Source organism: Rhinolophus hipposideros (assembly GCF_964194185.1).
Source record: "Rhinolophus hipposideros genome assembly, chromosome: 16".
Lineage (NCBI taxonomy): Eukaryota > Metazoa > Chordata > Mammalia > Chiroptera > Rhinolophidae > Rhinolophus > Rhinolophus hipposideros.
This window is the reverse complement of record NC_138062.1, coordinates 50281684-50297270: the sequence shown is the minus strand read 5'-3', so window position 1 is coordinate 50297270 and position 15587 is coordinate 50281684. Positions and strand designations below refer to the sequence as shown.

Sequence of the window (15587 nt, the reverse complement as noted above, 5' to 3'; positions counted from 1 at the left end):
TTTTGGAAGAAGGGAGACTAGTTTTTACCGAGGAAGGATTGAGTTCATCCCCATTTCACAGACAGGGACACTGAGATCCAGAGAACATAAGAGTTATTGCCTAGCCAGCCAAGAGTTACAATGATTCATTCGTGCGCCATGAGTTCACCTAACATGCGGGTGGTACCCAGGGCCCTAAGCCAGGAAGAAAACAGAGTCCCTGCCCCTTGGGGAGTTGACATTCTAGGGGGAGTACAGATGGTAAGCAAGAAAAAGGAAGGCATGACAGTTCCTTTAAAAATTCCTCAGGGAGCTACCCTGGAACCCAGTCATTCCACTCCAAGGTATGTGCCCAAGAGAAGAGAAAGCTGGCACCGCAAAGACCCTATTTCCAAATAAGGTCACATTCTGAGGTTCCAAGTGGACATGAGATGAGCGGGTAGGGACACCATTCAACCCACTACAGGTCTTTAATCAACAGAAAAGAGACATGGTTTCATCAAAAACATGAATACAAATGGTCATAACAGTCCCAAACTTGAAACACTGTAATGTCCACCAACAGATCAATGGATAAACAAATGGCGACATGTTTACACAATGGAATGCTATGCAGCATAGGAAAAGAAAAAAGAAAGCACTCCATGCATCCCACAGGTGGGTCTTGCTGACACTAATGAAAAAAGCAGACATAAAGAGGACACACTGTGATTCCATTTATGTGAAATTCATAGACAGGCCATGGTAAACTGTGGTGACAGATTGGGACAGAGGCTACCTGGAATGGATCATCAGTGAGGGAAGGCATTGCCAACAAAGGGGCACGGGGCCTTGGGGTGATGGAAATGTTCTGTATCTTGATTATGAGGTTAACATCTGTCAGATGTTAACAGAGAGGTTAACATCTGTCAGAATTAATCAAGCACTTAAAATCATTGAACTACTGAATGTAAGTCTTGCCTCATTAAAGCTGATTTACTTTTAAAAACAAACAAAATTAAAACAGTTAGATAGAGCCAAGGTGATAGTGGTAAGTCCTGGAGCTACCTCTGGGGGGTAACCAACTGGAAGGGGGCATGAGGGAGCCCCCGGGGGGGCATTCTGTATTTGGGTCACAGGGGTGTAAATATTCATGGTTCTGTACAGTAAAAAGGGGTGCATGTTGCTGTTTGTAAAATACACCTCAATTAAAAAGAAAGACCCCGAGGCTCAGAATAAGTAATTTGTCCGAGACCCCATCCAGACAGTGTCAGAGCCATCCTACCCTGGAGCTCTCCACCACTTCCTGGTCTCACGCTGCCTCCCTCCATTCAACACACACTTATTACATAACTGCTTTGTGCCAGGTGCTGGGCTGTAAGCACACCAAACAAGATCCCTGCCCTCATGTTCCAGAATATTCGGTTTATGTAACCAATCAATGACCAAGGCTTTTCCTGATGGTGATAATTGCCATGAAGGCAATGGGCTGAGAGTGACCAAGGAGGGAGACATTGCTTTTAGCAGGGACCTCCTCTTTGAGGAGGTGATGTGCCAGCTTTAAAAGAAAGCAGCATACAGAGTATTCTAGGATGTTCCAGGACATTCCAGAACATTGTGAAAGGCCCAGGATATTCCAGAACATTTCAGGTGGAAGTAATGGGGAGGCCCCAAACCCAGTGCCAGAAAGAGCCTGAAGGACATGCGACCACCTTGGCTAGGCTGACATGGGCAAGGCTCAGAGCAAGGAGGGAGAGTGTCGACAAAGATGTATTGAGAACAGCCTCCTGGAGTGTGGGACACAGCTGTGACTGAGACTGCTCGCGCGTCGCATCTGGCAAAGGGAACATTTATTAAACCAATCATCACACAAGCAAAGAAGCAATAACTTAATTATCAACATGATAAAGGTTTTCAGTTGGAGCGTAGTGACTTAGGGGCTTTGGGCTGAACCAGGAGGGCAGAGAGGGACATTTAGGCTGAAGAGTTGGCCAGGAAGAAAGCAGAGTCTTCCACACAGAGGGAACAGCCTGTGTGGGGATCCTGAGGAGGGAAGAGTGCCAGGAGCTGCTTAAAGCCTGGCCCTGAGCAGGTACCTGGGTAGCCCCCAGCTGGGATCTGGCCTTTACCTCCCACGCACACACAGTAGGGAAAGAAATGAGTCCCCATCTTTCCCTCCAAATGTAGATGGAGCGTCATAGGGATACCTTACTGCCTCTCTCCCTTCCTTGGCAGATTATCACCCTGAGCCCCAAACTCGGGCCTGTCACCAGGGAACCAGGAATGCTGGTTGCTGTGGCAACCCTGTGCTTCCAGGACACATGGGCATTCCTCCCTGTTGCCATGACACCAGCCACCCACCCACCCTCCACCAGGTCTGCATTGGGTGCTGGAGGAAGGCTGAGAGCGGGCCAGAGAGGGTGGTTTCCCAGATGCCTCGCAGAGTAGGGAGGGCAGATAAGAAAACTGAGGCTCAGAGAGCTGTGTTGAGTCAGGGCTCCTGCATAAGGTCACCTCTGTAGCCCCCACTCCTGGTAGGAGCCCCTGACAGAGGCAAAGAGCCCTCTCTCTCCTAAGACTCCAGAAGGGACCAGAGGTCTTTGCTTGGCACTCAGGCCTCTCCCCTAAGTGAAGCACTCAGAAGGGCAGGTGATATGGGCAGGGATTTCTCTGAACACACACACACACACACACACACACACACACACACACACACACACTTCCAACCCACACCCATGCACCTGGGACATCCTACCTTCCATATTCTATCCAACCCTCAAAGCCCAGGTCAGCTGCCTCATCTTCCAGGCAGCCATCACTCATCACCTGCTTGGAAGGGACTCCGCTCCCCTCTCCACACACCCACAGTGCTCACTGTTTCTACCCTCACCACCTGGTGTTATTCATTCCACAGCTGTGAAGCATCCACTTTGGACACAGCCCTGGGCTGGTCACCAGGACTTTAAGAATGAATGAACTGGACACACAGTGGCAAACAAACAAAACACTCTGCCCTTGGGATTGAGTTTTGAGAGAGGGGAGGGAGGACAAAGAGATAGAGATCAGTCACAACTTTTCAGTTCCAAGACGTCCAATGCAAACTGACAAAAGCGACAGTGTGGACTTCAGGCACAGCTTGATCCAGGAGTACCAGTAGTGTCATGAAGACATAATCTCTCTGCATCTGTCTGGGAGGCTCTGTAATTGTGGTGACATATGGCCCCTGACAGCTCCAAACTCATATCCTCCCAGCTCACAACTGCAGTTAACAGGGCATGTCTCTCTCCCAAAAAATCCCACTAATACCAGAAGAGGCTTGTATCATACTGCTCAACTTCCCCTGAGCCACATAGGTCTTGCCAAAGCAAACGAGTTCCATTAGGAAGGAAGAAGAGGGTGACGGGTGCTAGGTGGATTCCTACCAAGTGCATGATGGCATTCCCGGTGTAAGGAGCTACTGTAGCAAAGGCCCTGAGGCTGGACCATTGATGTCACTGCAGGAAGCAGTGAAGACAGAGCCCATTTTGTTGTCAGACCAAAAGATGGGAGGGACATGACCGGAGAGATGGCTGCCAGATTGGTGAGTATTGAAAGCCCTTAAAAGATAAACAGAGGGAATTAGGTGGTATTTGAGGGTAATAAGAAGTCGTGGGGTCAGCAGGGGAGGGACATGGTCTGACCCCATGTAGGGAATAGACTGAACAGGTAAGGCTGCTTTTGGGGTCTGAGAGGGAAGCAGGGACTCACCCAAACAAAAATAATTACTGATCCCCTGCTCCATGTCCCGTCATCTATGAGACCTGTGACAGTTACCTTCATAGAGCTTATAAAATTATGTTGTACCAATGTTGAAACAAGTAATTACTAATTATTTAATAATTATTTAAGAATTACTGTGGTAAGCACAGGGAGATTGGCAGGGAGCTAAATATGGGTATAACAGGAAATGCTAGCCTCATTGGGCAGCTGGGAGGTCCTCTGATGGGGAAGAGCACTTTTAGTTGAGCACTTCGACAAGCACGGCTGAGAGGTGCTCCTGGCAGAAGGAAATACAAAGGCCCTGGGGCTGAAAATCTCATGGCTCGAGCAATCCAGAGAGAACCTGTGGGGCTAGAGCACAGCGAGTGAGACAGAGCCTCAGTAGGGGTGGTTCATGTTAGTGGGACCAGATTGTGGGAGGCCATGTGGTACATGTGGATATTTGGGCTCCTTATGGCAGCAGTAAACCCAGGAAGGAGGTAATGTCTGGGATGGGATCTGTATAATACCAGCAGCTCCCCAGCTTCTGCATAGAGCTGGAGGGTGGCTGGGGGGGGGGGAGGGAAGCAGAAGAGTTCCAAGAGGAGGCAGGCGGCTAGAGTAGTTGGGTGAGAGGAGGTAGTAGCTTGGACTTCGGTGGTTGCCATGGAGATAAAGAGAAGCATGTGGGTTGGAGGCTGAGGGGACAGGCTGTGCTGATGGAATAAGGTGGAGTAAGGATGGGGAAAAATCAAGGAGCCACCCAAGTGTCCAGAGCCATTGAGAAGGGCAGGCTAGGGGCAAGGTGAGGACGCATGGGGAAAGAATCACCGGGGTCCCTTCCAGCTGGGCTGAGCAGTTCCAGTAGCCATTTCAAATGACAGTGAGGATATTCGCACATCATTGTGGTTGAGCCTAATCCCACTGATTTGTACACTTAAAAACTGGTTAAAATGGCAAATTTTATGTGGAATGTATATTTTACCACCACAAAAATAAAAAAATCCTTAAATGTACACCAACTCAAACTAAAGAAAATGAAAAATACAGTTCTTCAGTCACCTAGCCACATTGCAAGGGCTCTGTTACACCATGTGGCTGGGCGTGGTGCAGACAGCCTGTTCTGTCATCGCAGAAAGTTCTACTGGGCAGGGCTGGCCTGCCTCTGCGTCTCATCTCTGTCCAGGTCTCATTTCCTGGCAATGTTCCCAGAGGTGGCCCTGAAACCCCAAGCCTGGCCCAGAATGATAACCAGGGGCCTGGACTGCCTTTATGTTGAATCCTGATGCTCATGGAATCAGGCAGGGTCCTGGCAGCAGAAACCACTGAGAATGGACTGTCCAAGAGTGTTGTAAGGAAGGGATCCTTTGCAAAGGTGTGGACAGGGTTGGGTAACTGACGTGGATGAGACAGATGGACGACAAGCAACAGTGTGGGAGCTGTTACCATACCCAGGCTGAAGGCTCACTTGGTGGAGCTGTGGCCTTGTGTTGGGGGACTCAGGGAAGGACAGTGCAGAGAGACACCTGACTTCTCGCTGCCCCTTCTTCCCCCCTCCTGTGAGTCCTATCACCCCCCTCTCCCACAGCCCTGGCTGACTCTAGCAGGGCAGGGTGAAGAATGGAGGGGCCAATAACCAGCCCCATTCGGCTCCAACTCACCCTCTTCTATCCACCCACCCGTCACTCACAGGCCTCCATCAGGCCCTGGAAACATCAATCCCACTGACCACCACAACCCTCATCCCAAACTCTCCCCAGGAGAAGAGATCCCGGACAGCCAGAAGACAAAAGCAGCCCCAGTTAACTAAACTAAAAAGGGACTCACTGGCAGGATCTTGGGAAGTTTGCAGAACGTACAGGAAGGATGGAGAGCCATGCCTGTGGCCTCCTCAGGGAGGGCTGCTCCTGCCCTGCTAGACTCCTCTCCAATGCGAAATGCAGGGAAAGAAAGCCAAGGCTGAACCCCTTGGGCAGGGAAGGGGAGAGGACCCAGAGACAGTGCCCTGAGACGGTCCCCAATGGGACCCAGAGACAGTGCCCTGAGACGGTCCCCAGAGGGAAGCCAGGTGGCTACAAAATTAACAAATGTCCTCTTCCATTTCACAGGAGGCACATGGGGCTGGAGGGGGCACTGACCCACAGGGATACCCTAGTTCCAAGCGTGACGTGGGCTGGGCAACAGAGGTGCTGTCCTTCCAGCTGGCAGCTGGTTCACATGCCTCGAGCCACGGGGAGTTCACAGACCTTCCCCATCTCACAAAGGGCCTGGTGGGTAGAAGTCATGGCCACTCTCCCAAGGGCCGGTGGGAAGACGAACAGAAGCAGACTTGGTCCAAGACATCTTTTATGTACATGGTTTATTCCTCCCGACCCCCATTTTGCAATCCCAGCCATAGCATGGAGCTGCCCACTGCCTCTTCCCATAGGGGCCTCCTCCCACGGGGCTGGATCTCCAGAGGTGGGGTGGGGAAAAAGAGGAGAGCCTGAGCACAAGGCAGCTCCCCTGCAGCCTCAGCCCTCTCCCAGAGGGAAGCAAAGAGGAAAGAGCAAGGCGGCACAGAACTGGGGTTCAAATACTCAAGAAGCTACACGATAGAAGACAAAAAGTAGCACGCTCCAGGGAAAGAGGGGCCAGGGAGGAACCAAGGTCAGATCCTGCCCCACAGTGGGGGGCATGGTGACCCCAGGACCCAGAGGGTTGAGAGATGGAACCAGGAAGAGAGAAGAATTTGGGGGTGTAGGGGCCCAAGGATGGTGCCACCCTGGCCGGGACCCCTGGGTGCAGGGAAATGAGGATAGAAGAGCCCTTGCGCTTGGCAGTGCTCGGGTGGAGAGGCGCCTACAGCTTGGTCAGATCCAGCTTCAGCATGTAGGGTGGGGGGCTGTCCCCAAAGGCGTGGGACGGGGGAGGGTACACCGACCAGTCTGGCTCTACCATAAAGCCCTTGTGTTGCTCCAGGGTCAGGGGCTGCAAGGGAGGTGTAGGGAGGGCGGTTACTGAGCCCCCACCCTGCAAGGCTCCTTCGCACCCCTGATCTCAGGTCACCCCAACTAAGGGGGGCCTTCTTCCCCATTACACAAGGGAGTGAAGAAACTTGCCCAAGGTCACACAGCAAATCAGGGGGCCTTGCCTCCATGGAGAGGGGGTAGCCCCATCCAGAAAAAGGGAGCAGCTCTCCCCCACCCCTCCTCCAGGCCTGCCCACTGGCCCCGCCCACCTGGAACTTGAGGTGCTGGCCAGGCGCAGTCACCAGGGTGGAGCAGCTCAGCCACAGCATCACCAGCACGGAGAGGAAAAGGCAGCAGGCCAGGATCCAGCGAGGAAGCCCCGAGCGCCTGCCCAACGCGATATGCATGTTCAGCAACCCTAGTGGGGTCTGCGATACCCTCCTCTCCTGCCCCAACCCCACCCCCAGGGTCCTGCCACCCACCGAGACATGCAGCTGAGGAAGTCATTGTCCTGCAGCTCATCAGACTCCACCTTGGCCTTGCTGCTGGTCTTGACTCGGATCTTGGCCTTCCGCACCTTGTCCAAGGGGCCTAGAGGGTCTGAGACACAAGTTGTTTTGCAGTGGCTGCCACGCCTTCCGTGAGAAGCCACAGCAGCCATGGAGAGGAGAAAGGAGGCCAAGACCTGGGACAATGGGGCATTGAGTCCTGGAACAGATCAGAACCCTGGGAGAGGGACCACGGAACCCCGGGAGAGGGACCACGGAACCCCGGGAGGTGGACCACGGAACCCCGGGAGGTGGACCACGGAACCCCGGGAGGTGGACCACGGAACCCCGGGGGAGGGACCACGGAACCCCGGGAGAGGGACCACGGAACCCCGGGAGAGGGACCACGGAACCCCGGGAGAGGGACCACGGAACCCCGGGAGGTGGACCACGGAACCCCGGGAGAGGGACCACGGAACCCCGGGAGAGGGACCACGGAACCCCGGGAGAGGGACCACGGAACCCCGGGAGGTGGACCACGGAACCCCGGGAGGTGGACCACGGAACCCTGGGAGGTGGACCACGGAACCCTGGGAGAAGGACCACGGAACCGTGGGAGATGGACCACAGAACCCTGGGAGATGGACCACGGAATCCTAGGAGCCAGACCACGAAATTCCATGAGTTGAGACAGAAATCCCAATCCTAGTGGGTTCATTTGCCAGGAGGACTCCTTATGGCAGTGGAACCAGCGAGGAAAGGAACACGGGTCTAAGCCCAGACCTTACCCACGTGCACCTCCAAGGCCTCGGGATGGGATCCCCGCCAAATCACCTCCACTCGCTGCAGACGGGCCCCCTCGTGCCCCAGGCTCTCTATCACAGGCTGGGTCTGGGCCGAGAACAAGAGAGCACAGAGAAGCCCTTTAGAAAGGCACCACCTTGGCCCTGGGAAGCACCACTCTGTGCCCCACATGAGCTACATTGTCCCATGCCCAGCTGGCACCTAGTTCTGCTGGATGCAGGAAGGGCAATCACCTGTGGAGCTGTGGGCTATGACATCAGGGATGCTGTTCCCTGCAGTTGTGGGCCCCTCAATTTGTCTTGACCCCAACCTCCAGCCTTTGAAGTAAGAACATGAGCCAGGCCAAGACAACAGAATCACAGGGATTGGCAGAGTGGTGGTCACATGACCCAGACAGGGCCAATCAGAGAAAATCCGAGCTTAGTTAAAACTCCAGAGAAGTTGTATTTTTAGAGATTTAGGCATCCACCCTGCTATCAGACGGAAACTGCTTGCCTAGGAAAAAAGCCACCACAAAGAAAGCAGTCAGGGGTAGAGTGAGACACTGAACCCCTGGATCCAGCTGTGCCTGCAGCTCACTTGATCACCTGTTGACTTTGCATCCCATGAGCCAAGAATGAATGTATCCCACTTTCTTACCCTGATCACCCACCCACCACTCTGGTGTGGCCCCTGCCAGACCCCTCACCTGGAACACCACCACCTTCCCATTGTCAGTCTGCAGGTAGTATGTCCAGGTGGAGGAGACGAAGCCCTGGGCCGAGTTGACAAGGTCATTGCAGAGGGTAGAGAACAAGTCCAGAAGCGAGAGAGCCCCACTTGGAGCTTCCAGGACCTTTCTCTGCCGAGGGGAAGCCCAAGGCATGGAATGTGACTAACGTAGGACATTGACTGATGGCAGGGGAGCTGGGTGAGTCCACTGTGATCAGAATTCCCTAAGTGGTTTGGGGCAACAGAGCTTCATACGAGGAACACAGACCTCAGTACTGCCTTTGGCTGGCTCTGTGCCCTCGGGGAAGTGGGTTGCCCTCTCTGAGCCCTAAAATGGGAATGAGTCTCTTCCCTCATGGGGTTGCTATGAGATTTCAACTAGACAATAGCACAGCACAAGTGCCTAATATATAGTAGATGCTATTATTGAAAATTTCGCCATCATTATTCTTCTTTTGATGGCATCAGGAGAGAACTCAGAATAGGAAGGAATGATTGTGGCTCTGTATTTTTACGAACAATGAAAGCCTGGAAAGGGTGGAGGAAAATGGGGGAAGAGGGGAAAGGGCTTTCTGGGGAATCCTAGCCCATGGGTAGGATTATTTGCCATGAATTTATTTCCCATGAATTATTTCCTATGCCTCGGTTTCTCCTGATGCAGCATTACTTAGACTCACTCATGACTATGACAAGTGAGTAGTTATTATTTCTCCCCAGTTTGGCGGGGAGAGGAGCAGTATGTGTATGTTTGGGAGGTTGCTCCTCTCTGAACCTTCGTTCTGAGCCCCCCAGATGACAGTGGCCACCTGTTCATTACAAGGAAAGTGCTTAGCCCAGCACCTGGCATGCAGTAGATGCTCAATAAAGTCAGCTCTGGCACACTGAAGATGAGTGAGGTGAGGATTGGTTGTAAGTCCTGGCGGCACTGGCTCCAGATGCACAGCCCTGTGTGATCTTGGGCAACTGCTTTGCGGGCATGACACAGGGGTGACACACTGCCCCTGGTGCCTCCAGGCAGTATGAGAAATTTGGGGCAGGCTGAGATTAGGCCTGGACCAGGAGAAATGCTTGCTAAACAATAGCTGTTGTCTGTTATTTACTTTTTGCAAGGTGGCAGGGTGGGGTGGGTAACTTCTCATCTCACTGAAATGACCACTGAGGCTTGAGAAGTGACATGCTCAATTGAGGACACCCAGTAGGCCCCAGAATGGAAGAGAGCCTGGGAGACTCTGGATATTCCTGCAGATTTGGGGGAGGGGGATTGAAAGGGGGATAGGAGCCCAGGGCCACAGATGAGAGGGAGCCCACCTTCTGCTCAGACTCCGGCTCAGGGTTCTGGCCCCAGCAGCCCTCGCTGCAGGCCTGCTGCTCTGTCTTCTTCATGTAGGCCTCCACGCAGGCTGCAGGGGCAGGAGGAAGTCACTAGGGGCAGCCCTTCCCAGGCCACCTCTCCCCAACCAGGCCCACCTGGCCAGCACTCACCTGCTTCACACTCAGCCTGTGTGGCATTGGGTTTAGAGCTCCTGGCCACAAACCGACAGATGGAGAAGAGGCGGCAGCCTCGCTCACAAGCACTGATGAAGACCGCCCTGTCATACTCATTCTGGGATTTGGAGGAGTCTGCCTGCTTGAGCTCCTCCTGGGAGGGGGGACAAGGGGCTCAGACCAGGGAGAGGGGCAGGAGGAGGGGGGCACTGAAAGCACTCAGGGGAGGACGTAGATTTGGTTGCCCTCCCCCACATCTAGGAAGACTGGGAGGAGGCTAAGAATATTAGTGGCAGCTCTTAGCTCTGAGGACAGAAGGTTTAAGAAGGGGGTTGTACGATGGAGGATGCTGGGTTTGGGCAATGGTTAGAAAACTGGGCAAGACAGAGGGAAATGGGCTTCCTAAGGCTCCAGGGAGGAGGGAGGAGATTGAGGGGAATTCTGGCCTGAGGAAGGAGGGGGCACTCAGAGGAGGCTTGTCACCTTTCAGGCTTGGGAAAATTGGGATCTAGCTTGGGGCGAGGGGGTTAGGATAAGAGTGGGGGCTGGTAGCTGGGAGGGTGTAAGGAGAAGGATATGGAAGCTGCTTGGGTGGGGGAAGGAGGATGGGAACGTCAGGCCTGAGGGAGGTGGGGGTTGGGCACCCCACCGCTCTTGCGCAGCAGAGTGTAGCCAGAGCCCGCCAGGTGGCATTAGGGTCCTCAGTCCTCACGCCACTCCAAGCGTGGAGGGACCCCCCAAACCCCGCATTCGTCGGAGGACCCGCACCCCAATGTCCTCTCCCACCGCAGGGACCACTAGCCCCTCCCCCATGGGAGGAACATCCCCATCCCCATCGGAGGCACCCAAACGCCCGTGCTTGCCGCCATCGAAGGGACCCCAGCCCTTTGCCCATCAGAAGGACCCATCGCCATGGGAAAAACACTCCCCATTTCCGACCCCTTCCCCCTCCTAGGAACCCTTGTCTCCCGCTCCCAACCGAGGGACCCGCATCCTCAACCGGTCTTCGGGTTGGCGCCGCATGCGCGTCACCTGCGAAGGCTGCGGGCTAGGGTAGCGGTCACGGCACCGCAGCTGGCAGCTCTGCGTGTCCCCGAGCTGTGGGGCGAAGGGGTCGCGGACGGGAGGCGCAGGCGTGCCGGGCAGAGGTTGCAGCATCAGCAGGAGGAACGGCAGCAGAGCCACGGGAGCCATAGCCGGGCGGGACGCGAGGGGCGCGGGACGCCGGCTCCCGCAAGCCCGGAGGATGCGGCGGCAGCGAGGACCAGACCGCTGACGTCACCCGAGCGAGGCAGCCTGGGAAGGAGGGGGCGGGGGATGCGGCGAAAGGGCGGGGCAGCGGCGCTGCGGCACTGTCTGGGTGCCGGCAGGTGGATGGCAGCCCCCGCAGTCAGTCTTATCTCGGGGTGCCCTGACACCTCCCTTGTATGCACTGGCGAGGGGGTAGCAGCCTGAGCTAGGGGCCAAAAGGAAACAGTGATGAGATGGGAGGGGCGGTCTACTGGCCAGGGTATCAGGGAGGGCCTCCCGCTAAAGGCTGCGTTTGAGCTGGCCATACCGGAGGGCAATCGAGGCGGAAAGAATAGCGAGGGCCCTGAGGCGGGGAGGAGGTTGTGCGAAAGGAGGTGGGAGGGCGGAGCGGCTGGAGCCCAGCCAGCCTGTGGAGATAAGAGGGTCGGGAAGATCGCAGGGCTGGGTCAGCCAAAGCCTTGGAAGGGTCTCTGGCATCATCTCCTTTGATACCCAAATGGGGGGGGGGTAACGTGTGCAGTTTGCCACCTTTAAGAAGCTCTCCCAGCCGCTCCAGGGCTCCCCCAGCCTCGCCTCTCTCTCGCCCGACCCTAATCCACATACCTGGGGGATCAGGCCCTTGCTCCCCCCGACTGAGTAGAGCTGAGTGAGAGGGAGCATAGAGGTACAGCAGGAGTGGTGGGTGCTGCTAAAATGTCTAATTCTCATGGGAAAACTTGGGACAAACTGACGTCTGGTTTCCATAACTAACTGCCACTCCCCCAAGGTGACAGATTGTGGTCCCGTGAATCGCGGGTTAGGAGGTCACCCGAGCCTCTTCCGTCAGGCATGGGAGTGGGGGCGCCCTTATAAACGTGGGTCACCTGCAAATATGACCCCTATCCCTGGCGTGGCCCGCACAGGTGCCTGCGGAGGCCGCACTGCCTCCCGTGCGTCTTCAGTCTACGCTCCTCCCCTGCAGACGGGGCGGCAGCTACTTGGGGTCGGCGGGTCAGGGGGCGCCGCAGGTTCCGGCCGAGGAGGAGGGGAAGGCGTGGGGGGGTGGCTGGCGCACCCCTCCCTACCCGGGCCGGCTGCAGCGCTTTCATCTCCGCGGCCTCAGCCGGCCCCCACGTGGCTTAATCAGGCGCGGCTGTGCCTGGCGGACCCCGAACATCTGGATCCCGACGCGCCCCTCCCCCGCCCCGCCCCTCCCAGGCTAAGCCACGGCGACCCTGCGGCGAGGGCCTTCAGCCGAGGTTTGCACGAGTGCGGGGAAACCCCGGGTCTAACCCACCGCGCGACAGGCCCCCGCCTCGGGAAACACCCTTTGGTTACTACCGGTACTGTCCCCCATTTCACAGGTGGGAAACCTAGGCCCCAAGACCCCTGGGAAGAGCTAGGATTCAAGCCTACACATGTCAGTTCCAGAGCCCCACGCACTTAAGCCTTCCACAATTACCGACCTGCATTCATCCCAAACAAAACACAACCCAGGCATTTTCTTTCAAAAACCCTATAAGGAAGTACTGGTAGCATTTTCCCATTTACTATGAAGAAACTGAGGCTTATGGTAGCCAAGAGGGTCCGTCCAGGTGACAAGCGTGAGAAGCAAAGAGGCAGGCAAACTGCAGGGGGAGGGGCGTCGGACATAAGAGGTGTCGCTTAGAGCGCAACAGGAAGTAAGGACACCCCCAGTCCTTCTGCAGAGGGTAAACTGAGGCAGGAGGGCTTGGACCGCTGGCTTAGGTCTCCGGAGAGAAGGAATGAGAGTTTGATTGCCTCCCACCCACCCCCCTTTCCGCTTCACTAGGTGGCTGGGGGCGGGAGCGGAAGGAGGACTTGACCCCGGCCCCCCAGGTGAGCCCCCGCGCCCCTCCTGCGGTTCCCGAGGGAGCAGGTCCAGGTGAGGGGCGGGAGGGCCGGCGGGCGGCCAGGGTCGGGTTTCAGGAAATCCGCCGACATTCCTTCGGGGCTTAAGAGGGAAAGTTAACTCGGCGCCGCCCCTCGCCCCCCCCACTTCCTACCCCCCGGGGCGGCCCGGCCGGGGGCGGCAGGCGGGGGCCCTGTGGCCGGCCAGGGCGTGAATCAGCCGCCGGCTCTGCGTCCGAGAAGGGGCAGTCGAGGTCAGAGCGGGTATCGGACAAACGCCCTTTGTCCCCTGCCGCCCTCACCACGACCCCGCTGACCCCCATCCCCAAGCCGGGTACAGGCTGGGAAGAAGGCACGGCCCAGTGGCGCCGGCGCTTGCGCCGGTGGGGAGGGAGGGAAAAGAGGCACAGCTGTCTGCCCCCCAAATGCCAGCGCTTCCTGGACCCCAGACATCGAGGTTCTCCAGGGTGCAGAGGGTGGGGAACCTAGGCCTCCATGGCTCAGAGCACACTGACGGTGATCTGGACTTAAGCAGCTCTGTGCTTCTGGGACCCCCACCTCCAATGCCTGTAACCCAGGCATCCCAGCTCCCCAGACTCAGCCTCCCCGGTGGAAATGATAAGGCCCCACCCACCATCTTGTACACACAGGTCCTGAACCTATTTCTGCCGCTCCAACCCTGGGTCCAGGTCCAGAACATCACTGTTGCCCATTCCTGGGAATACTGGCCTGGAACACAAGGCAGCTAATTTCATGCTGAGCCTTGAGCACCAGGATCGCACCCTCCTCACTCCCAGTGGCTCTGGGGCCTTATGGGGGCCCTGAAGGTGCTGTAACCACGGCCTCCTCCCAGTGCCCCCTCAGCGCACAGGAACGACCCTTGGAGCTGGAGCTGGAGAATCACTCCCAACCTAATCCTTATGTGCAGAGGGTGCGAGACTACAGAGGAGCCCTTCTCCCAGCCCATGTGGGGCCCTCCCTCAATCTGCCCCCTCAATACATTCCCAGCTGCCTTCAAGGACTTGGGTCAATATTTGCTAGAAGTTCCATCAATGCTGGTTCCTCTTCCTGTGCAAAGAGGTGGTGTGACTGGGGAAAAAGGGGTTAAGCCACAGCGGTACCAAGGGCAAGGAAGGGTGTCAGATCTCTCTTTAAAGTCAAAGGTATGGGGTCAAGGTCACCCACAGAACAGAGAGCACACTCCAGGGCGGGGCTGGACAGAACCAGGAAATCCAAAGGATTCAGACATACTCTTTTACAAGTAAGGACCAGAGAGGGGTTAGCTACTGGATGCGTCACACAGCATGCCATGGGCATAGGCTTGGCAGCATGATTCACTGGGACTGAGTTTTCCTGCTGCTTGGAGGGACTGAGAATTCTATCTTTTCATTTTGCAAATGTTCACTGAACTCTTCTCCCGCCACCCTTGCTTAGCCCACTGTGGGGTCCTCATGGCTTTCAGGGTGTTCACATTCTAAAGGAAATAAGTCGCTGGAGAAAGATGTTTGAAGAGCTGTATTACAAAGACCATTTCAAAAGGGAAAGGGGATAGAGAGTGCCTGGGGAAGGTAGGGGGCCCCTCTGAGAATATGACACTTGACCTGTGACCTGATGGAAGAGAAGGGGCTAACTGGAGGAAGATTTGGGGGCACTGCATCCGTGCAGTGGGAACAGCAAATGTAGAAAGAACCTGCTTGGTTGGTGTGTTTGGGAAAACGGGGCTGGAGTGGAGTGAAGAAGAGGAAGGGGAAGAAGAGGGTGGAGAAGAGGAGGGGAGAAGTGTAGCAGGGCAGAGGAGACCAGCTTCACTTCTTTTAAAAGCTCCCTCTCTGCCTGCTATGCAGAAAGGGGCAAGAGGATTAAGGGGAAGCCTGGGAGGAGGCCGGTTGGCACCCCAGAGGGAGGCGGTGGGACCTGGACCCTAATGTGGTGGGGAGAAGGGGTCAGAATAGCAGGATGGGGCTGTGTTTTGGAATCAGAGCCAGCAGGATTTGCTGATGGATGTGACATGGGGGATGTGCAAGGAGAGAGTTGTCACGCACGCCTCCAGGTCTCTGGCCTGAGCACCTGGGTGGACGGGGGAGCGTTTTGTCAAGAGCCAGAGATGATTGGGGGAGGAACAGAGATTGGGGGGAAATATCAAGATTTTGCTCCAGAAGGCTGAGTGAAGTCCTCTAAGGAGGGAGTCAAATGTTGAAAGGCAGGGTTTGTGGGGAGCCGGGGTGGTACATATCCGGGATACAATTCCAGCCAAGAACTGCCACCTGCACTTCACCCTCTGGACCACCTGGCAGGTGAGACTATGACCCCATTTTTCAAAAGTGGCAAACTGAGGCCTCTTCTCCAAAAG

The 15587-nt window shown here is 55.8% G+C and overlaps 1 protein-coding gene across 3 annotated transcripts; it reads right to left on the bottom strand.

Moving 5' to 3' along the window:
• Positions 1–6038: 6038 nt before the first annotated feature.
• TMEM59L (transmembrane protein 59 like) lies at positions 6039–11434 on the bottom strand. 3 transcript variants are annotated; one of them, XM_081077693.1, is made up of 8 exons: positions 11168–11434; positions 10133–10289; positions 9959–10050; positions 8628–8780; positions 7924–8026; positions 7130–7247; positions 6917–7034; positions 6039–6666 (listed from the first exon to the last, which is right to left on the bottom strand). In XM_081077693.1, exons 1-8 carry the CDS (start codon positions 11327–11329, stop codon positions 6538–6540), a joined length of 1032 nt encoding a protein of 343 aa, XP_080933819.1. In that variant the 5' UTR covers positions 11330–11434; the 3' UTR covers positions 6039–6537. The 3 variants fall into 3 exon arrangements, with proteins under 3 accessions (XP_080933819.1, XP_080933820.1, XP_080933821.1); XM_081077694.1 differs by having other exon boundaries at positions 8628–8693; positions 11168–11431; XM_081077695.1 differs by lacking the exon at positions 8628–8780 and having other exon boundaries at positions 11168–11431.
• Between the last annotated feature and the right edge of the window lie 4153 nt (positions 11435–15587).

Coding starts and splice junctions, on each gene's coding strand:
- TMEM59L (XM_081077693.1), bottom strand. CDS start 11,329: ATGGCTCCCGTGGCTCTGCTGCCGTTCCTCCTGCTGATGCTGCAACCT. Junction 7,248..7,923: donor GGCCTTGGAGGTGCACGTGG/GTAAGGTCTGGG, acceptor CTTGTGTCTCAG/ACCCTCTAGGCCCCTTGGAC. Junction 6,667..6,916: donor GCCAGCACCTCAAGTTCCAG/GTGGGCGGGGCC, acceptor CCTCCCTTGCAG/CCCCTGACCCTGGAGCAACA.